The 26,769-nt window shown below is 38.4% G+C and overlaps 1 protein-coding gene across 6 annotated transcripts in view; it reads left to right on the forward strand.

Moving 5' to 3' along the window:
* Window positions 1–17,232: 17,232 nt before the first annotated feature.
* Window positions 17,233–26,769, forward strand: part of THOC2 (THO complex subunit 2) — a 53,594-nt gene continuing 44,057 nt past the window's right edge. For 3 of the 6 annotated variants that reach the window (XR_012589160.1, XR_012589161.1, XM_074601666.1), the window contains exons 1-3: window positions 17,260–17,420; window positions 24,511–24,569; window positions 25,932–26,023. Coding sequence is in view for 2 of the 6 variants with exons in the window: in XM_074601666.1 (XP_074457767.1) it covers window positions 17,359–17,420; window positions 24,511–24,569; window positions 25,932–26,023 (213 nt within the window). In the remaining 4 variants the exon portion in view is untranslated. Of the gene's footprint in view, window positions 17,421–24,510; window positions 24,570–25,931; window positions 26,024–26,769 lie in introns of all 6 variants that reach the window. The other 3 variants (XM_074601667.1, XM_074601668.1, XM_074601670.1) reach the window with 3 other exon arrangements.

A 26,769-nucleotide genomic window follows, 5' to 3' on the forward strand; every position in this document is an offset into this window, starting at 1 on the left:
CGTCTCAGCTCATTCCCCTTCTCCGTCCCCTCAGCTCCTTCCGCTTCTCCGTCCCCTCAGCGCCTCAGCTCCGTCCCCTTCTCTGCCCCCTCAGCGCCTCAGCTGCTTCCCCTTCTCCATCTCCTCAGCGCCGCAGCTCTCACCGCGCCCCGGCTCCGCGCCGCCCTTGCCTGGCCGGAGACTCCCTCTCCTCCCTCAGCATCTCGACCAGCCCCCTTCATTTCACACCGTCTTCTCCAGACGGTTTCTGGTCTGGAGCACGCTAATCCCAGCGCTCTCCTCGCTCTCACCCCTTGTCCCCGCAATTACGGCTTGTTATGATTTAAATCTATTAAACACAGGGCAGTGCCATTGGGAGGGGAGCTCCCAGGCGGGTCTGCTGCCTGCAGGGCTCTGTGAAGTCTCATGGATGCTGTCGCTGGCCAACTGACAAGATCAATACTAATAAAGTCACCAGTTTGACCTAAATAAGGTGTGGTTCCTAAGAAGCAGCTTGGCTCAAAGATTGCATGACAGTGCAGTTATTTATTCTGAAATTTATAGACTTCTCTCAACTGGCTGCCTAAGGGAATTGAGGAATGACCTACCAGATGCTGATCTTCTAAGTACTCACGGAAGATGTGAGATGCCTACAGGCGATGCCTCTCAGTACAGCTTCGGCTGTATTATAGTTGTTTCTTAATCTTTGCTCATAAATCATGGGGATATTAAAGCAAAGCAGGTAGTGCTACTTATTAAAAAAGTTTGCCAGGGACTGGCCTTTTTTTTTTTTCTTTCTTCAGATTTTGTTCTCACTAGCTATTTCATGTATTTGGACTAGAATTTTCCAAACCAGACATAAACCTCAGGCAATTTCCTTTGGTAGTTGTAACCAAAATCACCTAATCATTTTCAAGACTAAGATGGTTGTTGTGCCATGTTAAAATATTCCACTAACCATTTTCTCTTTTTGAGAAACTCAGGTGCTCTCATGATAGATCCAACAAATTTTAATGTAGCCAAGATACTTGGCTTTACACAGGGGACCTGCTTCCTGCTATCCTCAAGAAAAGTCAGCTACTGGGAGAAACATTCTCAAGCTTTGTTGGTTTTCCCATTGTGCATATGATGAGTGGCGACTTACTGTTTTCGAATGTTACATCTCTGAAGACTTGTGGCAGATAGTTTGGGACATTTTCAGGAGAAGCAGTCTAATTATGCAGTGTGCCAGAATGTTTGCAGATGCCAGAGCTTAGACTGAAAGCCCTTTTGGATAGGATTGTTTCTCACCTTATGTTGTCCAGCATCTACTAAGACCCCAATTGGATTCAAAGATTCTACTTATTATATTTAACTATAGTGACTTCCATTACTATAAGTAATGAAATAGTAAAAAACTCCCTTTGGTTGAATAAAAAAAAATCATAATGACTATTCAGTAATCAACAACAATACTTAATAACTTAGGATGCAAGTCCACCTACTACTCGCTCTTCATTCAAAAAGAATGACCCACACAACATAAAATGTAACATTTACTGATGCAGCCTAATGGTGACACTGAGCCTATGAGAAATAAACAAAAGACTTCCCTGACCTAAAGGAAATATAGTTCAAAAGGTCCGAGACTTTTGAAATACACTGAGACTAATGAAAAACTCTCAGAAAATATACTATTACAGACAGGTTCTTGTTAATATTTCTCTTAAAGAAAGCAACAATTTGACTGCAGTGCTATAAACTTTTTGTAATTTGATAATGCAAAGCTGTGATTACGTCCATGATTAACTTTAGGCAAAGTCATCTACTTAGGTTACAATCTATCTTAAGTCCTGTAGTTCTAAGTTCACTTGTTGTTCTGCAAAAATAATAATAAAAAAATATTTTACAGTGGCTTTTAAAAGTAATTGTATCCTTAAGACTTGTTTCCATCCTTCCAGCATCTGGTGAGGTTACTATTCTCCTTCATGAGAATAAATAACTTTTTCCAGTCCCACAGCGGTAATGGGTTGGACAATTTCTCAGAGGTCTGGCACTTCTCTCAATTTGAAACCTTCAGGGTATTTGTACAGAGTAAAAACAAGAAATGGAGTCATTTCTAAATAAGAAAACTATACTGAAAATGCAGACCATTTTTCAGGGAAATACTACAAAATTATTATTTAAGTATTTCAGGGATGTTCTTTAATGTAAACAGAGATAGCCTCAAGAAATGTGCTATGGAAACAAATCGCTTTAGACACACAATTGACTGAAATTTTAAAACACACCTCTGAAATATTCTAAATCTCTCTAGTCTCTTCTGTAATGCATGCATATACCATTTTTCTTTTCTCATTTGTATTCTCTGTTTCCTTAAGAGAAAAAATAATACGTAAAAGCCTTGAGTATTACTGGGAATATTTGTGTGAGCCAGACAGAATTTGGTTGCCTAAAAATGCCAAGATGATAACTGTACATGTTTTACTGTCTGAGAAAGAGCTCTATTGCAGTAGTGAAAGTCACATCAATCTAAACTCATTTCACATCAGTTCAAAGCAAGATCATTTATTTAAGGATCTTTGGGATAATATGACACAGTAAGAGGTTTGTACCTTAACACTGCAATGTGAACATGAATATTTAATCTTATAAATCCTTGTCACACCACATTATTAATACATTCATTAGCAATGATTTTCACAAAGGGCATTGCTCTGTTGATGTTCTGATACTTTTCCAAATGAAGCAGATTGTTTTTATAGATCACAAGGTGCTTTTACAGTGACCCACTTACAGGTTTTGATGTCTAAATCGAAAACTTTGGTAAAAGAAACCCAAAAAGTTCTAGCACCAGTACCTAGAAGAACTAGAAGATGAGAAAACATAATGGAAAAGAGAAATATCGGCTATAAGGACTGTAGTGTTCACAAAGTGTTTATTTTCTAAGCAAGCTAGTTCTTTGTCTTCTGTTGAATTTAACCAACTTAAAGTTCAGTTTGAATAAAGTTCTGAATCACTCACTAGAATTGTAAGCCAAAGAGTACAGTCGTACTGGAAAGCCAACACAATGCCTTTGATGACCCAACAGCATTAAAACTAATTGTATTACTTCAAAGTACTTTTTATTGCAGATAGAATTGTACAATGGTGGTATCTGAGCTACAGGGAGGGAGTCATTAAACTTTGAAGAAAATTTCAAGCAATATCTTCATCAAGACAAACTGGAGGTAGACGAATGTTCATATGTGCTGTATTCCCTCTTTCATTTGAAATGGAATGAACAAAATTGTTACTAAAGTTTGTTGAGTAGTCTGTATTAAAACAAAAAATTCAGCTTACTGACTTCACTGAGCTTTACCATCAGCTTTTTTGTGGAAGGACTTGTAGCCACTACATTATGGACATTAACTGACCACAAAGCAATTCCATGCTTTGAGTATCTTAGTCTTAGTCTTGTATTTTATTCTCAGATAAATTGAAGAAAAAAAAAGAACTAAAATTTTACAGTGATGCAAAGAACCTTCAGCAAGATAAAGAAATGCCTCTCTCAATCTGATTTATATGCTTTGTTAAATCATAATCAATCAATATGGAAAATCATCTTACTGTGTAGAAGTGTACATATGCATGTGCACATTGTGGTTTCTGTAGTGCTCTGCTCCTGCATGATGGACCATATTGTAATTTTCCAGCTCATGTAATTTATGCTATGAACACGTAAAGAAACAAGCCAGTTAGCTTGAAAAGTAGATGCTACATAGCATACATGGTGATAGCTTACACACTGTCCTCCCAAGCCCAGTGCTGCACGCTGGAATTGTATTCATTTCTTCTACTCTGCGAAGTAATTTATGTTATATATTTATACATAGGGTCAATTTAAACTGCTGTTCTGCATTAAAAATGTCATTTAAAAAATAAACATGAGTCAACTGAGGAATCTGAAGTGTCTGGGAATGGTGGTTTTGGCTGCAGCTCATTTGATTTGCTTAATGAAGGGGCAGTACTTGGGGGCATAAAGGGAGCTTCCAACCACTGCGTACCTGATGAAGGGAAGTCCAATAGGTGGATTTGGGGGATTTTCTGCTAAGTGAAAGAGATTTCAATATCATTCTGCTTGGAGGGCTTTGGGGGTTTCTTTTGGTGGGGTTTTTTTGGTGAAACATGAACATTTTATAGCTTGGACAATTTCAAATGTTTCAAATTGTTTCATGCAAAGATGATCTTTTAACATCATCTGGGGGAGGAGTTGGTAACATATTCAGGATTAATTTCATGTACCTTCTACTAAAATTTCTATTACGATTAAACAAAAAAATCTTTAAAAATTACTATTCCAAATCTTTAAATACATATTTTGGAGTAATGTGGAGAACTTTATTTAAATTTGTCGTGGTTTGGCCTCTTGCAATGATAACTGCTGGAGACTGCCTGCCTGGGGAGCAGCTCTGCGGAAAAAGACCTGGGGATCTTGGTAGACGTGAACCAGCAGCGTGCCCTGCCAGAAAGGTGGCCAGTAACATGGTAGGCAGTATGAACAGGAGCACAGGATCTGCGGATCGAGGGGAGTCATTATCCCCCTTCACTCAGCACTCATTAGACCACATCTAGAATACTGCGTCCAGTTGTAGGGACCCCAGGGTGAGGGGCGAGGGCCAAGAGAAGATGGAACTTCAGCCTGGAGAAGATAGGACTTTGGGGGACCTAACATCAACCTTCTTGTAATTATAAGGGGTCTACCAAGAAGATAGAGACAGGCTTTTCACAGTGGAAGGGCAAGGGACAATGTGCATAAATGGAAACAAGAGGTTCTGAGTGGGTATAAGCAAAAGCTTTTCAACCATGAGGACAGTCAAGCAGTCCCCATCATTGGAAGGCTTCATGATCAGACTGGATAAAGCCCCAGGAGACTTGATCTGACCTCATGGCTGACCCTGCAGGAGGTTGGATTAGATTGCCTCCTGAGATCCTTTCCAACTGGAATCATTCCATGAGTCTATGATTCAAAAACATAACACACCACATAAAACTGAAAAATCAGATTGTACCAAAAGTATAATCTCTTTGAAACTTCCTTTAGACAGTCATGTTAAAAATTTCAATCAGTTCCAAGCTGTTTCAGTCAGAGAAATATAAACTGGACTGAGCAAACAGTTCTTTGACATGAACTGTTTAGTCAATAACGGGTCATAAGTCACAGAAGTTCATATGGTAAACTGTTTGTTGATATATTCCCTAAGAAATTAATGTAATTTCTTATTTCCTACTAATATCATTGACTCATTAATCAGTCCATTACTATCAGGTTAGTGAATGGAGTGAAAGAAGCTATGCAATCCAGAGCTGGAATTTCAGAAGTGCAGCAGAGAAAGAAAATCAGATGCAGAAAAATGACAAAACAGTGCCTTAACTAGGAACATTTTCTCATGAATATGACAATAGCAAATGCAGTAACTGATAAGTAACAGATGCCTGAAAGCTGTGTTTTTCCCTCAAATTACATCCAGTGTTCTTGCTACCATTGGAAGAAGAGATGCGGTTGTTTGATGGGAATAGAAAAGCCTTGCATTTATATGCTGATCCACAGAAAATCAAATCTGATTCTCTCTTCCCAAAGAGTATGACACTTATGCCCCTTATCCACAGTACTTACTATTACAGCACATTCTTTCTTTCCTTTCATTGCAAGTAGGTGATAAGCATCATTCTCATTACATTTTAGTGAAGGCAGTGGAAAAGTCCAAAGGGAAGTTAGAGATAATTAGAGGTATCATTATAGTACAGAAATAGGAAAAGTTGAAAAAACATGATGAGCCTTTTCAATTTCAGCAATGAAACCTTAGGCAGGACAAACTTTCCTATAACTCCCAAATCCATTGCTGATCAGACAATGCAATAAAATGCCTTCTCATTAAAATTAAAAGCATCAAATAATGGCATCAGTATTGAACCCGATAATATATGCCCTGTGGAAAAGTTAGATTTTAAGCATGTGAAAATCCAGTCTTCTTTTGATGTCTGGGTATACTGTTCACTGAAATTACTTCTATGTTCACTTGCATGCGGTGTCAAATCAGGGACACAGAGCATTTACTTTCTTTCGCAACTCACTGAGCAGGCGAGCAAAGATAAATGCCAAATGAAGAGGAAAATGGTAAACATGCAACTAGTGATTTATTTTTGTTCTGTTTGAACGGATTAATGCAAGAAATAATTATCTAGAGCTGGGACTTTGGACTTAGCAAGCATGTGGCAGATGGCCATATACATGGTTTTCTATTCATAATTCCTTTGTGCTGGAATATTAGTGGTGGCACACAGGTACTAGATATTATAAGTCAGTGAAATAATAAGTAGAAAAATGCCAAGTTCAAGGCAATGCTTGCGTGCTTTCCTTGCATGCTTCCACATGTTATCTTGATGGGAGAAAAAAGGCAGAGAGGGCTGAAGAGGAATGCTACGATTAACAAACATGTCCCTTCTATCTGATCTCTTTGGTCATTCATTTTCACCACATCCCGGTGATGATGTCTGGGAATTATTATATATGGGGGAAACTCAAGATGACCATCTGAATCTTGGCTGGGCAAACTTTTCTGTAGTTCTTAAATGCTTTATATTTCTGCTTAAGTAGAAGGTTAAAAAAGATATTCTTCACATGTCAAAGACAGGTGTGTTTAATCAAGTCAGTTCTGACTTCGGACTCGCTCTGAATCAAAATACCAGAAGGAGAAGCAGCAGCAGGACAGAGAACAATGGACAAAGTGCCACCAGACTGCTTTCCACGTTGGGATCAAGAATGAAGAATCAGGACTGACAGTTTCAGAAATAGCTTCTTTGACTCCTAACAGTTGAAAACCCCAAGTGTAGGTGGGGGTTCAGGTTTTCTCTTATATGATTATCTTTATCCCCAGACACGCTTTCATTTTAACATACCTGGTATCCAGGGTATGCAACCCAAACGAGGATGTGGACCATGTTGATAAGTGTTTGACTTATCAAATTTAGTTTATACCTTCAAACCTTCATATTCTCTCAAGGCATAATACCCTTGCATCTCACAATAAATGAGCACAAGCTACCTATGGTGTTCAAACTCTTTTTCTCACATATGCCATGGGGTAAGTGCCGGCGAACTTCAGTAACAGCCATGCCAATCAGGTCTGGCGAGCTGCAGCTACTGCCCACCCACTGATAAGCGGTGACTGTTGTTTGCAAACTTTGGCTCCTGAAGCTTCCTGCACTAGCAGCACCCAGCTGACCCTCCACAGACACTCCGGTCATCTGGAGCTTCTCTGGACACATCCCAGAGGAGCGGGCAGGAGCTCAAACTGTAAGCACATGCTGCAGAGCTGCTTGGACACCAGCATGGGCTGCCTGGATCTCCTACCGCTGAACAGCCGCTGCTGCAGAGCTGCTGCGCTGGACACTTCGTATCCGCAACTGCAGGCTAATTATGGGCTGAAGTTAGCAATGGGATTTTGTCAGCAGAGTGCACTAAGTCAAATACCATTTTCTGTGGGATGCATGTGATTCAAGAGGTGTAATGACAGAGACCCATCCTGACAAATATCCAGCTGTTAGACAAACGAGTGAGTGATGATCTGTGAGTTGAGGAATACCAGCTTTCCGAGTTGTATTCTGACTTTCTGCATTAATGGAATGAGGTAATGCTGCAAGACCCTAAATTGCATTGCCAGTGATAGTATCACTGCTTACAAAACATGCAAAATTCCTATTTTTTTCCATATTTTAACACTTTACACGCGATTATCTTGAGATTCCAATAATTGACCTTGATACGGCACTTGCTAGGAAGGTGTATGGACTGGAAGTCAAAATGTTTCTTAATTAATTTACTAGTTTTTCATTGTGCCTTTGTTCGTCAGAGCAGGCAACCAGGAATCGTCCATGCAATGGTTCCAGCACAGCCTGGGAGCAAAGCCCCTTAGAACAGCTCATCTCCATCCTTCAGACAAATCCCAGCAGTAACTGACTTACAGATCTCCACTTCTGCACTAACATTTTGCCATTTGGTGAGACTGTGATTAAAGAAACAATCCTCTTTTTTCCTGTATTTGTACATTTCTCTGTTGTTCAATGCCATTGATGAACCAGGGGGTTTTGGGTTTTGTCTTTCCTTGTTCATGATAATCAAAGAAAAACAAACAGCACTCTTTAGAGCTATACACTCTGACCAGAAAGAAATACACATTGAAGTAGAGTGAGATATACTGTCAAACAAATAACTAGTCTGCTGTCAACCAAAAGCAGTTCCAGTCGCATTGCCCCAGGCATCGCTGCCAGCACCATTTTCAACAAACAAAGCCCCTTCTTCATAGGCATGGTGTGGAAGAGCTTAATTAGTCTTTCTGCCTTCCATTCTTCACCAGCAGGTGCATGAGCATACACAGAGCCAAGAAGATAAGAACATGAATGCAACTACTCCAACACCTTGACTAGGAGACTCCAGGCCAACAGGGTTTGGAAATGGAACCTAAATCTACAGTTGGCTCTTGCCTGTGTTGGAAAGTGGGTAAGAAAGGCAAAAAACAAAAAACTCTTACTGAAACAACCCTGCTTTCTGGGAGCTGAAAACAAGCAAACCTTTACCAAACACTGTGTGCCTCCACATCCACGGATCTTAATTAAATCCGTTACATTTTATAGCTCAGAATGATGAAGTGACACTGAGTTTAGCTATGAAAAAAACTCCAAAGTTGTAAGATCTGCTTGACAATCGCTATCTAAGAATGTTTCTCCTTTCAGTTGACCAGCTGAATGGAAACAACCGGTACTAGATAAATCTTTTTAGGATTCTTACTTGCCGAAACAGCATTTACCAAATGGAAATCATCTGGAAAATGTGGAAGCACGCCTTCTTTGTACCCTTTTCTTCTGCGTGAGAATTTAGGAAATGTCCCCAGAAAAAGAACAGGAACAATCACCAAACAATGACTGATTTAAAAAAAAAAATAATCAGGAATTTAGAGCAATTAATTCTTACACGGACATGATATAAAAGCCAAGTAATAAAGGACATTTTATTCCAAACAGTCGTTCTTAAATGTCTAAGGAAGAAAAGTAAAGCACTCAGTTGTTTATGCCTCAGAGCAGATAATAAAGTTGTGTCTCATCACATGAATTCATGGAGTGGGTTAATACAGAGGAAATGAGCTGTTGGACATTTTATTTCTTCTGCTTTTGTACATTTCCGACTCTCCTAATTGGTGTCTGTAGTATTTATTTAGAAAACCAAGAGCAAATACATTTTTATAAGATTAAATTAACGCTAATTTTTTTCTAACTATGTATTTGCTGGGTAATATACTGCACCCTTAAAACCCTTGTATTTGCCATTAAGCTAAATAACTTCCTACTGCAACCCAGCTGTTACCATAGTGCCAAACATGGGCACTTTCTTTAATGTAGTTGGGACAAAACATCCAGATTGCTTTTTTATTCAGGCAGGAAGCACAGTAGGTGACTCAAGACTGCAGTGTGACATACTGTGCCTTTGCAGTCATGATCGTTTTTCCTTCTTTTCAAAATTTTATCCCACTATTTAGAAAGGTAAATGTCAACCTCTAGAAATAACAGAAGGAAACAAAAAGCCATCCTAGCTTTTAACAAGGGTCTCTGACTCATTTATAGGAATCTTAGGATGCCCATGACACTTTTTCTAGCACACAAAAGCCTCATGAAAAGATGGAGAATAAACTAGAAAGGTTGTTTTATAGAACTAAAATATAGCTCTTACTTTTTAACCTAGGAATTCCTCACAATTCAGATAACACCAGGTAGGACTAAGAAAGATGTCAACAACATAAGCAAGGATAAAACAGAATTAAATATGATTTTACAGACTAGGAGTGAAGACTACTCTGTGTCAATGATATATGAATCTGAAGAGGAATTAGTACAAACTTATTTTCAAAATATTTTTTACTTTGCCTATATTAACTTATTAAAATGTATGAATGTCTATGTTTTAGAGATTATATATCATGCATCTTTATTAAGTAGAGCATATTTTATATAAACCCTATCACAAAATGCTTTCTAAAGTGCTATAGAAATATTGTGGAATCAGACTCTTCTCAGAGTAGACACAGGTTGCAGCAAGGAAAATTCTGGTTTGACTCAAGGGAAAAACACTTCGGCGCTCAACACTGGGACAGTGAATCACCTCCTTCAAAGTATTCACAACGCGGTGAGATAAGGCGCTGAGCAACCCGACTGAACTTTTTAGGCCCTGCTTCAAGCAGGGCTTTGGAGTAGGTGGCCACCAGAAGTCCCTTCCAGCCTAGAAGTATTCTGTGATTCTGTGAATGTAAACACCACAAAAAATGGAAATGGATGATGTAAATATATATATTTTTATATATAATAGCTAATAGGAAATGTGTAATAGCTAAACTATCTGCAAGAGATTTTCTAAAATATATCTAAAATACATTTTAGCCAAGTGATAAATAATTACATTTAGATCCTTTACAAAGATCTATATCTGTTTTTTTCCCCCTCATATCTGTCTTAAACTGTGTTACTAAAGTTAATGGAAATGTGGCAAGTAAATTGAGTCTAGAAGAAATATATCTCTAAACCCCAAGTATATTTCATTCATAGTTATGCTTTTATATATGCTTTTCATTCCTTTTTTGTTATGCTGTAGTTCTAAATATGAAATTGCAAATATATAGTCTTTCATTTGATGATAATTTCTGAGAAAGGACTTCACTTCATGTGAAGCACAACATGGACTTATAAGAAAACTGTTTCACTACCTATGCCTATTTAGTATTCTTAATTATTTTAGTTAAAACCCTGAAAATAATAATTTGGAACAGAGAATTGCAATGAGTTGCAAAGTGTAAATAATTCTGAGCTACAAATCAATATATTTACATATGAAAAAAATGTAATATATTAGGACATGACTTTGCAACCCTTTATATAAGAAGACGACTTTACTCATGTCTAATCTGTGCAAGTCTCGGCAGGTAAAATTGCTCACCAGCATAAATGTTCCCAAGAATAGTCTCTAAATGGATTGTAAATAACTTACAAAGTATCTACCACACAAAAGAATTGCAGCGTATCAGTGCCCACAGCTAATGCATTTCATTTACTGTAAAAGTTGTACCATTCACCACAATTTCACTATACCTTTCAGTTAGTATAAATGAAATGTAAAGACAATATAGAAAATGTAGTAATGCTGACTTGGTAAAATTGTTTGACTGTAATTTAATCCCAGGCCTAATTATTTCATAATTATTTAAGCATTTAATAAGCTAGCAAATTAATAGCCTATCCCTTACAATAATGAAATAGTCTTTACTGAGTCACTGTTGAATGGCAGATCTACAACACTTACAGGTTTTCTAAAACTCCTTTCAGTGACATTCACTTTGTGATGCTTTAGAAACGATGAAAACACTTAAACCCCTCATCCTTTAAAAGCTATCACTTCAATGATATTTTAAGTGTGTATATTCTATGATTCAGATATTCAAATACATTTGTAGGTTTGAAGTTGCAGCTGAGTGCCTGTGAGATAAACGTACCAAAACTGGGTAGTTCTGAGACACTCACTGAAAGCCATGGGAGCCAGGCATCTGACCTACTTTTGCAAAATCTTATTATGGTCCCAACTGCATCTTTAACACCTTTGAAAATCTGCTCTCATGTCATTAATTCTCGTCGTTGCTAAGTAAAATGTGAATGTTATAGAATACCACTTCTTTATTAGGGCTACATAGCACTCTACTGCTCTCACGGACCCAGACCACAGGCATTTGCCACAAAAATCCACAGACTTTGAAACAGTAAAAATTGGCATAGCACTGTATTGGCACAGTATGAAGTCAACTTTAAGAAAAAAAAACCATACAGGATCTTTGAAAAGAAGTTCGTAGCTGTGGCCAAGAGAGAAGGAAGACAGTATTTTTAGTGAAATGGCTCTTAACAATGGTCGAGAGACCTAAGCAATTGCAGAAGCAGTCAGTATTTTGCAAGAAGGTGCAACACTGAACATTTGTCTCTTTTCTACAACTGGAACTAAGTAACTTGTCCACTTTAAAACTAAATTCAATTATGTAAGCCCATATTTCAGTTTACAATACTTTAATTTGTCTCTGTTAGGTGTGAGAAATAAGTCCAAATTGTGAGAAATAAGTTCTGGTCCAAATGACATAGGCTCAGGCAGAATCCTCTGTGAAGCACGTTTTTATTCACGTTCTTGCAAGAGTGGGTGACCTAGCAAGTAGGCACACTTTTGGTTCTTGAAACACACCTTTTTATTTCCTAATCTCGGCCGAATTTTTCCCTCCCCTGTTGCCCATTGGTTAGGTACTCCAGGGTTCACAGTCTGTCCGGAGTGCCTAAAATTCTTCCCGGATGTCCTGCCTCTGTTTACTTCTCTTTATGCTACACCTAAAGGGATTATCTGACTAGTTTATTTCTTTCCTTTTTGGTAAAAATTGGTCAATGTCATTAGCCCTGGTTAAATGTTTGACTGCCCTTCTAGACACTAATCCAGTATGAATCAGTTAGTCCTTTTTTTTGTCTGTGTGATAAGAGATGTTCTATAAGCCTTTGCTGGAGCTTCTTTGTCTTAGTCGTTCCCTTATCATGTCAAGTCTGATGGAAACGGCTTTTCTCCACTGCAAAAGCAGTACCTGCCTTTCTTACAACTTCCCCCTTTCCTTTTTCATAATCTTATTGTCTTTTGCATTTCTAGGGCATGGTTCCATATGAGGCCTCTAGAGCCGACAGCATGATGTTACATTACTTTTCTTCTTCTCGAGAGTTTTTATTTTTTTCATAGGTTGTTCCATTGTTGAATTACAAAATCCAAGTAAAATAGAAGTTGGAGTTTTGCAATTTATAGTTATGATACTGCTGTCCTGTTGTTTGCATTAGCATATGAAGATACAAGTATCCCTGTGTTATAATGAAAAGAAACATAAAGTTGCTATATTGACCTGAAACGACATTTCCTACACTTAGACCTCATAAACCTTTATATTGAAATAATTATCTTCTAGCAAGAAACACAGCAAGCAAAATAACATGCATCTCGTAGATTTGATAGCTATTATTATTAGGCAATGTTCAATCAGATTTTCAAATTGTTTCTGTCACATATATTTCTACATTGCATGTAATAGCTCCCTTTATCTTCAGCCTGTTCCAGTCTGTTACCAATATACTTCACAAAATAAGTGGTTTAGTTTCCTTGAATAAACTTGGGATCTAACCATCTGGGCCTGCTATGACTTGATGGCTTCTTCTGTATTTCTCCACGAGTGTTTTTTCATCCTGATCATGAAGGCGAAATTTCACATGCTCTCATTCAGACCTTGCATAGCTCTGTGCCTACATAAATCCTTGTTCCTAATTCCTTTTGCTAGCTTCTTGTTTTCTGTTTATGCGTCTCTTAGGCTTATCTTCTATATACACCTACTGCACTTTCTTGTAATACCTTCTCATGCTATTCCTTAGGCTTGCAATTCTGTGCCTCTTTATCATTCACACGTCTGTTTTAAATACGATTTAACGAAACTTTTAAAAATGACCCATCATAAATATATTAGGCCCTTTTAAACTTAGTTTATCTTTTATCACACTGCATACTGTATGCCTGAAATGTAGTTTGTGTCTAATTTAAAATCCAAGTAGCTGAGGCAGAGAATCTGTCTCCTTTATTACTTGTGTTACTGCAGAGCTTGGGGGTTGTAATGGGTCCCTTTGTAGTAGGTGGTGCACACACAGATCAAGAACAACAGCATTCTCTGTAGTATACAGCTTGCACAAGGACTGGCTGTGAATAGTAATTAAAAGAACACTATTTCCTCTCTCAGTCATCAGTTACACGTATCTGCTGAAATTCTTTCTTATCAGGGCTATTTTCAAAGTAGAACAATGCTTTTACACAAAGCGCTTGCAAGCTGTATGTTTCTCTTAGATGTGGAGAGCATGCAGCCGAGAAACCACAGCAGTGCTAGCACTGAAACAAGCACAAATGCACTTAGGCCTCATCCTTTTGAAGTTTTTTTTATTTCAAATTCTCAGTTTTCTTCAGTTTCATCATATTTGTAAAATGATTTCCACTTCAATAGAGGAGGAAGCATATACAAGCCTGAGAAGGCAGATGAAATACAGACTTCTTCACGGGCAAGAGGAATTTCTGGAAAGACAAAACATGTGCTTCCTGACCAAATGAAGTATTTCTTAACTCATATATCCTGATTAGCAACTGAAGGAAATTAAGAACAGCTTGGAGAGACTTACAGAGATGAGTAACATGTAATAAGATGGGCATGTGTATTAGAGACGATAATCAGAAGATGACTCCCTTATAGTTGTTTGCCGTAAGTGTTTATATCAGTAATCAAGAGGATGTACCATCTGCAAAATGATCAAGTTTCAAACATAGTACAATGCATCACTGATACTCTGAATTTCTATTGGAGGCTGTAATAGAATAAATAAAGTGATACCATCAATTAAAGAAATGTGTACTTACAGGTTTAGGGTTCAATACTGTACCTTACTTCATAAAAAATTACCTCACAGACATGTTACATTAGTGTGACCATGTTAAAATGTCCAAGAAAGGTTAACATACAATTACAGACAGTTTAGATTTTTCATAATAATTTTTACATAAAACTTATTTTACAATTTTTATTAAAATAATTTACCAAATTTACTAAATTAATTTAATAAATAACATAATTTTAAAAAATAATACTAACTTGTCAGAGGGTAATGAAAAATGTATTAACATTCAAAGTATTACCTAAATTGCAATTGAAAAACTAATTTGATAACTTATTGGTAAAAATGCTGTGGCAAAAGATGAAGAAAATCTGATTTTTATTTTGAAAGATAAAACCTCTCCATCTTGCAACATGGCTCACAAGGGATGATGAGGTAGTCCATCATCATGGACAGGGGTCTCTGAATTTTGAAGGACTAAGGTTGTATTTTTCGTACTTCCAGATGTTTAGAGCAACTGAACACGTGTGTGCATGCACCCCAGCCATGCACTATTTTGCTTAATGCTTTCCAAATATGCAGAACTTGAATAACAAATAAAATACCCTGAAGGACTAGTTGAGGGCCACATGAGTTTCAGGTGGATGATGTTCTGAAAAGCATCCCATCTTCTTTACTTCTCTTAAAGGCTTTGTGAGAAAGTAAGGGAAAATCAGTGAGGAGGACTATAAACATGCTCAAGTGACTTCCATGTGGGGTGCTGGAAAACACATATATCACACTAATTGTTGTTTAGTATTATGTGTTCGGCAAGTAGAACATCCACAGTTAGATAACGTAGGCCTGTGATGGACTCAGGGGCACTTTATTGAACATGCCTGAGATTCCTGCCCCGCTGTTGAAGAAGATCAAAGCACAGTGGAAACTACGCCTGCCTGAATCCTTGAAATACAGGGGAGAACAGCAAGTCTGAGCTCTCGCTCTCTCACTCGCTCACTCTCTTGCTAACAAGGACACTCTCGCTAACAAGGACTCTCGGTCCACGGTGCCTTCATCCCCTGCGTTCGCGCCTCTGCCTTGTTGCTGCTTCAGAGATTCCCCGATCTACGAGGTATTGAGACTAAATCTGTCTTTTGCCTTTCATCCATGGTTTTGTGGTTGTTCCTGCATCCCGCCTGCATCAGCTCACACAGGCCTTTCTTTAAATCCCGGTTCAGTGTGTTAGCTCTCTGTTGGCCAGTCAGTAACGCTGGCTCTGCTGCTTGGAGGCGGTTGCTGACGCATCCCTGCAAAGCCGCACGCTCCCTACACGCCTGGCTTTGGGTCGCTGTGCATTTGGGGAAAGAGTTGCTTCCATAGGAAGGCAACGTCCTAAAAGAGTTTATGTCTCTTCAGCTTTGCTTCATTAGCGGGGCGGTGGCTCAAGAGAGGAGAGGTGCCTGCTGTCCACTTGCCTCCCTGCCAACTCCCACCCTGGGACGGAGCCTCCTCGGCCGGGTGCCCCATGCAGCTGGCAGCTCTGCCGCATTTTCGGGGAGTGGTGATTGTTATGGTTTGAGAAAACCCACAACAATTTATTGTCATTTAGACAATTATTCTATCACCTGATGACCCCTCCCCATCTGGAAAGGGGAACTGGGGAAAGCAAGGAAACACGAGGGTTGAAATATAAATAGATTTAATAGGATAAGACCAAATAATTAACAATAATACTAAAGAATCAGTATTAATCCCAATACTAATATAAGATATACAAGAATTATACTCAGCCAATTATATCAGCAGGAAGCTGTGCACTCCCAGCAGGGGACAGCAAATGTCAGAGACTGTGAGCACACCAGTTTTGGGAGGAAGGGAAGGGCTCAGGGGTCTGGCACTGGGGCAAGGAGTTCTCTGGACACCTGCCATCAAGGAAGAGAAAAACTATGCAGCAAACTTTCTAATTTATATCAAATGTGACATTCATGGTATGAAATAACCCTGTTGGCCAGCCTGGGTCAAATGCCCAGGCCTTGCTCCTCCTCATCCCTGCACCAGGCAAGGCTCGAAAACACTGAGACCTTGAATCCCACAGAGCCTAGCTGACTATAAAGTAAGTATTTTCACAAATTCAGACACTAGAGTCTTCTAAAAGTGCAGTTTTCCCCAGCATTAGAAGTTAGCCCTGTGTGGCTCAACCCGGGACAGCGATGGAAAGCACCACAGCGGTTTGGGAGAGAGAAGAGCTTTGTTCCCATCACAGAATCTGCTTTTTTTCCCCCAAAAGAAAAACCCTTGCTGTTTGCAAATGATGCTGCTGGGATCTGACTTGTGAGCTCACAATTTGAAAAGTAACGGGAACGGTCTTAACTGTTCTTAACTGTCAACGTTCTAACAGATTGAAACAGGATTCATGAGGACGTTTTGTGTCACATAAACGTTAAAGGCATCTAACACGCTCAAGCGACCCCGGTCTGTTTCTGAACTGTTTCTGCATTTGTGAAACTCCTTGCTTGCAGCATTTTCACAAACGTGGTGAAGCGAGCTGCGTGACAAAATTACACCCGGCTCTACCCTGAATCCCCCATTATAAATGACAAGCAGGTTCCCCTAGCCCCCGGGAGTTTTAATTCGCGGGCTGTGCTAACACCCCCCTCACCGGGGTAGCCCCGGTGGCCGCGGACCAGCACCGGGCCCTGATGGGGCGAGGGCCGCGCCCGGAGAGGCCTGGGCCGCTCTGGGGCCCGGAGAGAGGGCGGGGCCAAAGCGCGCGCATGCGCGATGGATCGGCGCGCGCCGTCTCCCAGGGTACGGCGCGTCCGCGTCCCGTCGTGCCTCGCGGGCTGTTGCGTCCCCTCTGACCCGGGGCCGTTGCTCCACCATCCGGGCTCTCGGCGCCACACGGGGAAGATGGCGGCGCTGCTCCCTGCCGAGTGGATAAAGAACTGGGAGAAAGGGGGCAAGAACGAGTTGTGAGTGCGGGGTCTTGGCGCGGGGAGGCGATGGGGCGCCGCAGGCCGCCGGCCTGCGTGAGGGAGCGGGGAGCCTGGGCCTCAGCGGCCAAGGGAGGCTGGCGGGGGGGCGGCGAAGGAGGTGGGAGCGGGCGGGGAGGACGTCGCTCGGGGCTGCGTCCTTGCTGCTGGGGCTTAGGGACGAAATCCTGCTCGGGCTGAGGGCCCAGGCCGCCTTCTTATCCGGCCCTGCCTCCCTTGTGGGTTGCTAACGTCCTCCGCCGAAACCCAGCCCCGGTAGCTGGGCCTAGCTCTCCTGGCGCCCGTTGCCCGCGCCCCGAGCGCCCCCTTCCTGCCTCAGTGTCAGGTTTATCGGGTGTCGGGCTCCTCTTTAGCCGGCCCCCCGTGGTAATATGGAGCCCGGAGCCTTCTTGCTTCGCTGGCTTCACAGTGTTGACCTTTCTGGCAGAGGTCTCGGCGCCTGTTCCCACCTTTCTACCTATTCCGAGGTGATTATCGCTGTATTCTTTGATTCAGGCAAGGTAGGATGAGCTAGTCATTCCTCTTCATCCTACAAGGTAATTTTTGTGTGCTGAAGGGTCTGGTTGCAACTTCCCAAATCAATCCAGGTGTGCTAGGAGCTTTCCCTTTCAGGGCCTTCTGTGTATCTGTTTTAAGTAATCTTAACTTGATGTGTTCGCAGACTGTGCTGCCTGCATTGTTTCAAGACTACATCAGTTCAGGGGCTTATTCACTAGTTTGTCTATTTTGTGTTATTATGTAAGCTTGGACAAGCGTGTCCTGTGTACTAACTGTCTGTTTTTAGATGCCCTTATTTTAATTTTTCCATGCAGTTTTGGTTTTTTGTTGTAACTTATAAAACCCTGCAGTTTCAAGTAAGGGTGTCTGAGGATGACTTTGAGAAACGCTTCTTGATATTCACTGTTTTTGTTATTTTCTTTTCTTCATCTGTTTCAAAAGGTTGTGCAGCTATGGTAATGATCTTCCCTGTGCATGAAGAAAAAGGTAGCGGGGTAGAGAATAGAGGACGTAGAGGCTCCTTGCACAAAACGCCATTCTCCCCAGACCCTCCATTTTGTAGTGAAGGGCCCCCCCTTTATAGTAATGCTATTTTTGGCTTTGGATTGTGCTAGAACCATTGTCACGTTAGCATGTAAGTTTAACATGTTTTGATGTGAATGATACAAGGCCAATGAAAATCTCTTCTATACCTGCATTTCCAACAGTAATAAGTGTTCAGGAGCCCCCAAACAATGCTGAGGTTTGCATTGCCTTTTTAATCTCCTGTTTAAGATTTTTATGGCAATAGCAGAATTTCCATCCAGCATGGCCATGTTTATGCAATAAGCACAGAGGCCTTTTTATTGAACTTCAGTGTTTAGAAACTTCTATATGCATAAAAAAAAATAAAATGTGTAAATGTGTACTGATGCCTTTCAGAAATGCACAAATGACTGTAACAACACAGATTGCCTTTTTATACATAACATTATCTATATGTAGATGCACTTGCTAGCTTTTCTGTAATGGTTATTAAGTCATTTTTGCTTGAAGTAGTCACATATGACTCTGGGTTTTGTAACTTACCCTATTATGATCACTGAGATTGTATGGAGTTTGCATGAGGACAGAAATTTCATAGTTGATCAGTTAATGGCAACTGCATTGTTTGCATTGAATTCTGAGAACTTGTAGCTGTGTAAGAGGTAAGTTAGCTTAGCTTTTGACCATGATGAAACCTTTTATGATTCTCCCCTCCCCCTAGAGCAGTGTGTCTTAACCATGATGGTAAGAAATTGTTAATCTGACCAATAAAACAAAATAATAGGCTAAATTCCTATTTTTGTGGCATTTGCACTTTATTTGGAATACTGCTTAAATGCAGTTCCCAGTTCCAGGCATGATTTAAAGAGTAGGTTGCAAAAGAAACCATGTGTTTTAAAAGAAATGTGATTGCGTCTGGATAACAGTTGTCAGTTTTTGCAGTGATCGCTCTATAAGCATGTGGAATGTGTATGAACTTACTTTCTAGGAGCAAAACAATGTATCTGTAGCCAATATTTAGAGAACTTTTTAAGAAAGTAACTTCTTTGGGGGGAATCTTCAGTGTGTAACTTTGCATTTCTTTTTCCAAAACTTCCTATCTCCTGTTTTACTGGGGGAAAATATAATTATGATGCTCTCTTTCAAAACTGAAACGCATGAAATATTTTTAGGCATTATTTAATGTAAAAGATACTTCTTATTTTTATTTAATTATTTATCTAATACAAATATGCTCAGAAATATAAATTAGGTCTAGGCCACAGTTCCCATCTGAGGGTTTGTGGTTTAAAGTTAAGACAATGCATTATATTGATAAACAAATTAGAAAAGCGGGGAGGGGAAGGATACTGCAAAAGGGCAAACCTGACAATTCTACCAAATACAGGATTTTCAAAAATTTTAAAAGGTGGGTGTGGTGGTGATTTTTTTGGGTGGGTTGGTTTTTTCTTTTTCTTTTTACTCTATGGAATCCTGGTCTAATAAAGGCCATACATGAAGTCAGAGAACATTCACTCTTGTATGGAGGGGTTTGTTTTGTTTTTAAACAAAGTGGTGGGTTTATTTGCAGGGAGGCAAATACCAACTTTATTGAAAAGCAAGGATTACAGGAAAAATATTTAGCAGAAAGAAAATATTAGTCTTATAAAAAAAATAATTATTTACTGTAGCATGAAATGGCGTACATGATCTGACTAGATCAGCCCAAGACAGTATTTGGCAGTTACTAGTTACCTAGATAAACCCACAACTTTATGTTTTGGGGGAATATGAAACTGTATTGAGAGAAGTAAATGTTTTGGGTTTATTTGGCATTTCAGCTTCTTCTGTGATTAATAATGGATGCCAAAATGATCTCTGTATGTTTTCTTATGTAATAGTGAGTGGTATGGTGGTGGTCTGCCTGTGCTTGGAAACATACAAGACTTGCAATATTGCTGTAGTCTGTGGGAGATACTGTCATTGGGGTCGGGGGGGGGGAAGAAAAAGTTTGATTGTTTTATAAAGAAAACAAAATATAGGGATGTTTTAAAGAAATCCAGTAAGGAAGTTAGTTTTAAAGTGACCTTTTGCTGTGAAAAACAAGCTTATTTTTGGTAATGTTGTCAGTTTGTCGTGATATAACTGTAATATCCAAAAACCAGAAGGTAAGGATTTTGTATGTGTCTTAGAGTGTCATAATGTTAAGGCAGCATCATAGAGCTTAGGTAGCGGTGACCATTCACTTCCTAGAAATTGTTCAGAGACCTTGTTCAAAACTGTAAATGCTTTGAATTTAATTCAGCTACTAATGTGTAGTAATATCTAATACAAATACATAAATGTCCATCATGTGGTAGTTTCAGGTGTTCTTAGCTGCCAAAACTATAAATTGGTCACGATGTGGTCATCTTATCTGTCACTTTCTATTTTGTCCAGACCCATCTCTGTCTAAATACATTTTTATTAAATTTTGTGTATTTGTTTTGTTACTGCCGGATATTGTGGAGAGATTAAGTTGGAATCCGTGTGTGACTGCTTATTATGCTGATCAGTCTAGACTCCTTGTAGGCCTATTTGTATGTACTTATACTGTCCTTTGTAGCAAAATTGTGTTTTGTACAGTGTGCTCCACAATAAGGTGCTGGTCTATGACTGTAGCCCATATGGATGTTTGTAATATGCATACAATGGCAAGTACTTACTATTAGACTGATACTTTGCCTTGTTTTGTTATAGATTAAACACATCGAGGACGCTCTAGTGGGGAAGTAGGGCTTTAATAATGTACTTTGCTGGCAGTTCATGCAGTATGCTAAGCCTCGAGGTAAACTAAAGAAACTTAAGATTCTGTGAATGTGAAATTTCGAGACTCGATCTTTCAAGCACTACCAACATGCTTGTTACTTTATTTGCAGGAAGAATATTACAGTGTTGAGTCAAAGGGCTGAGACTCAGGAAAACAGAGTTGAGTTGTAGTTTTGCCATCCCGACTGCAAAATGCAGTTGATTGTACTTTATCTCAACTAGAGAACTACCCAGATCAGTTAAGTTATGCATATACGTAAATGTTTGCAGGCACATGCACTTCATGATAATTACTGCCTTATACTATGTGTGGGAGTGTAATTGAGGATATAGGACGTTGTATGTGAATTGTGAGGCTTAGGTTCAGTTGCTGGCTCTGCCATGCGAACTTGTTTGATAGGTGCTCAAAGCTGCTTCAGAATTTGTTGTTTAAACAAATCTACCCCATAATTCAAAAATTTAATTTTGAAACTTTGGTTTTCAGAAGTGATTCTGTGTCTTGTTTTGTTTTTTTAACGTACTTTCTACGTTACCCTATTTTTTAATTGTATTTTACATGTATTATACAGTTTTATCTTTGGATGAAGGGATGTAGATTTTAGTAGGGTAGGTGAGTTCTCTATCCTAAGCTTGCAGCAATGAACTACAAGATTAGTGTAGTAAAAGTTTCAAACAACTCTTAACGGTTAAGACAACAGACAGTTTGAGTCTGTTGAACTGAAAAGTGGACCTGATAAACAGTGCCTAGGACAATGGAAATGTAAGTGGGAAAGTATTGTGTCTTTTTTCTGAATTGATTAATCATACTAATATTGACATTTTTATTCTTGTGAACACGCAAGCGTTTTGATTTTAATTTATGATGCGCTTAGTTGAGAATAGATGAACTAATCTCACAGCTTGTTGGTACTGGAAGGGAGGGCTTCTGCCTTGGTTTCGTTCACCAGGGCTCTCTTTGCTGCTTATTTGACCTCCTGGTAAGATGCTTCAACTTGCAAAGCTGGCAGAAGACTTTTTTTTTTTTTTGACTGGTTTTCTGCCGGGTTTGTCAGTTTAACTGATTTAACGGTATGAGCGCTAGAACTGTGCGGCCAGGAAGGGAAGTATTGGTGAAAGTGTCCATTTCTGCAGCAACAAGCCATTAAATCAGCTCAGCTGTACTGCCTGACAGCATCTTCAGAAAAGGTCAGCCTCCTTTGGAAATGGGGTTGCTGTATGAAAGAATGTTAGCACAATTATTAATTTAGATCCAGAGTAGTACCAGCATCTTCTTTTCTACTACTAGAACTTAACCATGTAGATTTTCACAAAAAGAAACTTTTAATTCCCCCCCCCAATTTAATAATTGGAAATTATTAAATTGGAAATTCAATTACAAATTTACATTACAATTACAAATATAAAGCAAATTGTTTTACAGACTGATCTTGAATAGGGTTTCTTGTTACATTGATCGGACAGATTTGTGTCTTAAAGTCAAGTTGATAGTACTGTTTTGGTATTGCTGAAAAAGGAGTTGGAAGAGGTTAAAACTCTTATTTTGTATTAAGATGTACTTAAATGAACTTTTCAGTCCAAACAGACAGGGTTGATCCTCATGTAACCTGGTTGATGATATCACCTCATGACATAGGGGTCAAAGTGAGCATCACGGCAGATAATTTTTTGGAATCAAATATTTCACTTTGCTGTTATTTGTATACAGAGATTAGAAATGAGTGCTTATAGGGTAACTTCCTTATGGGGTAGCAGTAATTAAAATTTAAGAAAATCTGACTTACAGCAAATTGATACACTCTTTGGAGACAGCTGGTGAAAAAAATAATCTATTATTTCTTTTTTTAAAAAGTGCACTTACCATTCATGAAAAACAAAATAAATTACCCATTCTCCTGTTTTCCTGTCTCTCTTCTGGTTATTTCCAAATATATTGTATTCTCTTCAATAGCATTTAGAACATCTTAGCCATACCTTTGCTTTTTGCTGAGCTTGCATGTTTCTGCTGATTACATTACACATGAAATTGCCCTATTTCCAGCTGTCTTTAAAGGGTGCGTATACCTTGTATTTGCAAATTATAATCCTTTGATTGCTGGAACAGCTGTTTAATGCGGCTAAGGAGGTAATAAACTGTATAGGATACAAATAGAATGAGTAACGGATTGCTACAGGATCCTTTTTTACTGTTTATTTTTCATGATAAGCCTCTGTAATGATTGTACATACCTGCCTTATTTGAGAACATGCTTGAAAGTCGCTCCCACAGGAATTTGTAGTTTTGCCATTTTATGTAGGAATAGGATGTAGCTCTGATACTGTCATCAGTTTCTGCACATGAAAGACTTTTTGATGAAAAATATGTGAAACTTGTTTGAAAATTTGCAACTGTGAAGAAAGCTCTTAAAATATTTGTTACTGTCTGTTACGATATAGGTAAATCACTATCTCTTTTAAAATACTCTTGCTTTTAAATGTGAAACTGCTTTTGAAGCCTCATGCAGGGATGACCATGGTGGTAGAAGAGAGGGAAAATCCTTGTACCTTGGAACTATGTCCATTTCTAAGCCATCAGTGTAGTGGAGAAGCCTGCTCTTTAAGCATTTACTTTAGAACACACAGAACTATTATTTTATTTCATGAACAGTCTGTATGGTATTTAGTGTACTTTTTACATATGGCTAATTTAGTTGAGGGAGCCCCAGGAGTGACTAAAGTCAATGTAACATGACAGGTCTCTGCATCCTATAGTGGAATCTCTTAGTGACTAGAATAGCTAAAAGTCTGTGTTGCCATTGATACAGCATAGCATCAGGAAATTCTGCACATAGTTTAATATTAAAAAAAATTTTTTGCAAGCCAGATTTTGAAAACTATCGTAGTCATAGTATTTCTATGAGAAGTGTTTCCTCATTGCTAACAACATTAGGTTAATGCTAGCACTTCTAGGCTTCCTTTCACAGATTGAAATTACCTAGTGTTATCACTTTTCTGTGTGTAAGCATATGTAATGTTAGGAAGAATATTTTTTAAAGTATATGAGATATATGTATGTATGAGGTCTATTAGGAGTCTTGCATTTCTTTGCTGTGTAACTTCTGTGAGTTTACTCTATGAAAATTAAAATGTCAGCCATTTAAACTGCCCAAATTTAAGATTATTTTAGCTAGAACAACAAAAGAAGAGCCCCAAAGCATTTGTGTGTGTATGCTAATATCTAACTATTTTTGTTTGTTCATTTTTTTTATTTCTTTTATTTCAGTGTGCAACTATGTCGCGCTCTCAGTGAAAACAAAAGCCATGATAATATGGGTTTCAGAGGTAAGTTGTGTAGTTTTTTGGTTGTTTTTAATTCAATAAAAAAAGCCTGGAAACAGTATCTCTGCATGGATCTGTTTGGAACATTCATATGCAGTGACCATCAGTATGTGCTAAAGGTGAATACTACAAATAGTAAGGCAATACAAATATCCACAACTAGGTTTGCTTTCTGATGTTCAGCTTTCTTAGATTTCTTAGACAGTAGTAAGTGGTGGCAGGATAGTCCAGTGTTCGTTGGTGCTGTAGAAAATGGAATTTCCTTTTAGAAACTCAACATACAACTAGATTTTTTTTTTTTGAAGTTAAACGTATGAACACTGATGTATGCAAGTGTGGTTGTATATTGCAGAAAGTAATTTTTACTACAGTACATAAGTTACAGACTTTTTCTCCTGTGTTAGTGAAAAACACTGCTGTCTTTAAGTTTTAAATTCTCACTTTAAGAAATCTTTTGTGTTTAAAGAAAAATTAAATTTTTATTTGCTTTGCAGAAGAAAAGCTTCCATGTTACTAAGACCACGAATGTGCTGTGCTGCTCAGATAGTGTTTTGGGTTCTTGCTAATATAGTCATAATGGGCAACTGTAATAGCAGAAAAGATAAACCAAAATATTTCAATGTAAATTATAAGTAATATTACTAAGTAAGAAGAATTTATTGTTCAACAAAGCAAAATCACTATTCCCAAAGTTTTTGAAGACAGGCCACTCTGTTCTGGACAGAGGTTGACAATTTCAGTATATTGTTTTCTTTTTCTTTGTCCTTGCTGCTTTTGCAACCACTATGTTTAACATTGCAAGATTTTTCCTCAAATGCAGTACCTCTCTTCAGTGTTTCAGCTTAATATAAGCTTTTGTAAAACAACATTCTTCAGTTACGGGAGACTTTCCTTAAAAAAAAATAAAAAATAAAATCCTTGTTAAGTGTTTTCTCTCCAATTACATGTCTGTGATGAGATACGATTAAGAAAAAGTACTGGAATGTTTTCTATGTATTATACTTTTTTATATATATGGATAATGTGATATTTATGAGAATTATAAGTTACAGATGTCTTTGTTAAACCAACTGCCAAGACTCAAGTTACGTGCAGGACTGTAGTTCTTCATCCCATTTTACTATTACTCCATAAACTCTCTAGGGAAAGTGTATGATCTCTTACTATCTGCTTGCGTGAAGTCTTAGATATTGCTCAAATTTAAGCTATCAGCAGTAATAAAGTAATCCCCCTCATTGGTAAGAGAAGCATATCCTCTTTACTTGTAGGGTGTCTGAGGTCTACAGCATTAGTGTAAACATTGCTTTAAAAGCTAGACCAAGAATTACCTAGTATGTTCCTTAATCATCTGTTTTCTTTCAACAGATATCCAACAGGCTTTGTATGAGCTTGCATACCATGTTGTCAGAGGAAACTTAAAGCATGATCAAGCTTCTAATGTTCTCGGTGATATCATAGTAAGTATATATTTGTAATAATTGCATACTTACTAAATTTTTAGTTTGTTACAGAAGTCCAAATGAAAGTCAAGCAGGATGATATTCAACAGACTTGGTTTTCCCTGTCTAAAAAGTCATTCTTGCAAGTCCTTTTTCTTCATTTGTGTGCACCTGAAATACATGTAATCTATCAGGGTTTTGTTTCTTCCCCTACTTTTTGTGGTAAGGAATAGGTATATTAATTTTAGCATAAATTAAAAATTAAATAATCTTTTTAAGGGCATTTGAAGACTAAAGTTTTTAATAAATGCTAAAAATAGATTTCACTTGCTTATGCGGCATGTCTGTAATGCCACCTACTGGTTTTTATAATTTACATCTTTCTTACAGTGTAGCGATGTGCCTGTCTGCCATTTTACTACTGAGATGTCTAAGTCCCATGATTGTCTTTAAAATAATGCATTAGACTTATTTTTTGTTTGAAAAAGGTTTTTCTTAAAATACTTTGAATAACTAGAGAAAGTAGGGAAAAGAGTATTTACCTCTAAACTTCTAAGGTTACCAAATATTGGTGTTCCTAAAAGAGGGAAAAAAAAAAAACAAACAACACTTAAAAATCCTCTGAAATGATTTCTTATTTGTAAGTTGTTAGATTGCTGTATAGATCGACATATATAGAACATGAAAAAAAAGTACGTATTGCAGTCATCTATTCTAGAATAATCTTTTTATGTTTTTAGCCTTCTGCATTGGGTTAGAGAGAA

The sequence above is a fragment of the Larus michahellis genome, chromosome 9, assembly GCF_964199755.1.
Source record: "Larus michahellis chromosome 9, bLarMic1.1, whole genome shotgun sequence".
Taxonomy (NCBI): domain Eukaryota; kingdom Metazoa; phylum Chordata; class Aves; order Charadriiformes; family Laridae; genus Larus; species Larus michahellis.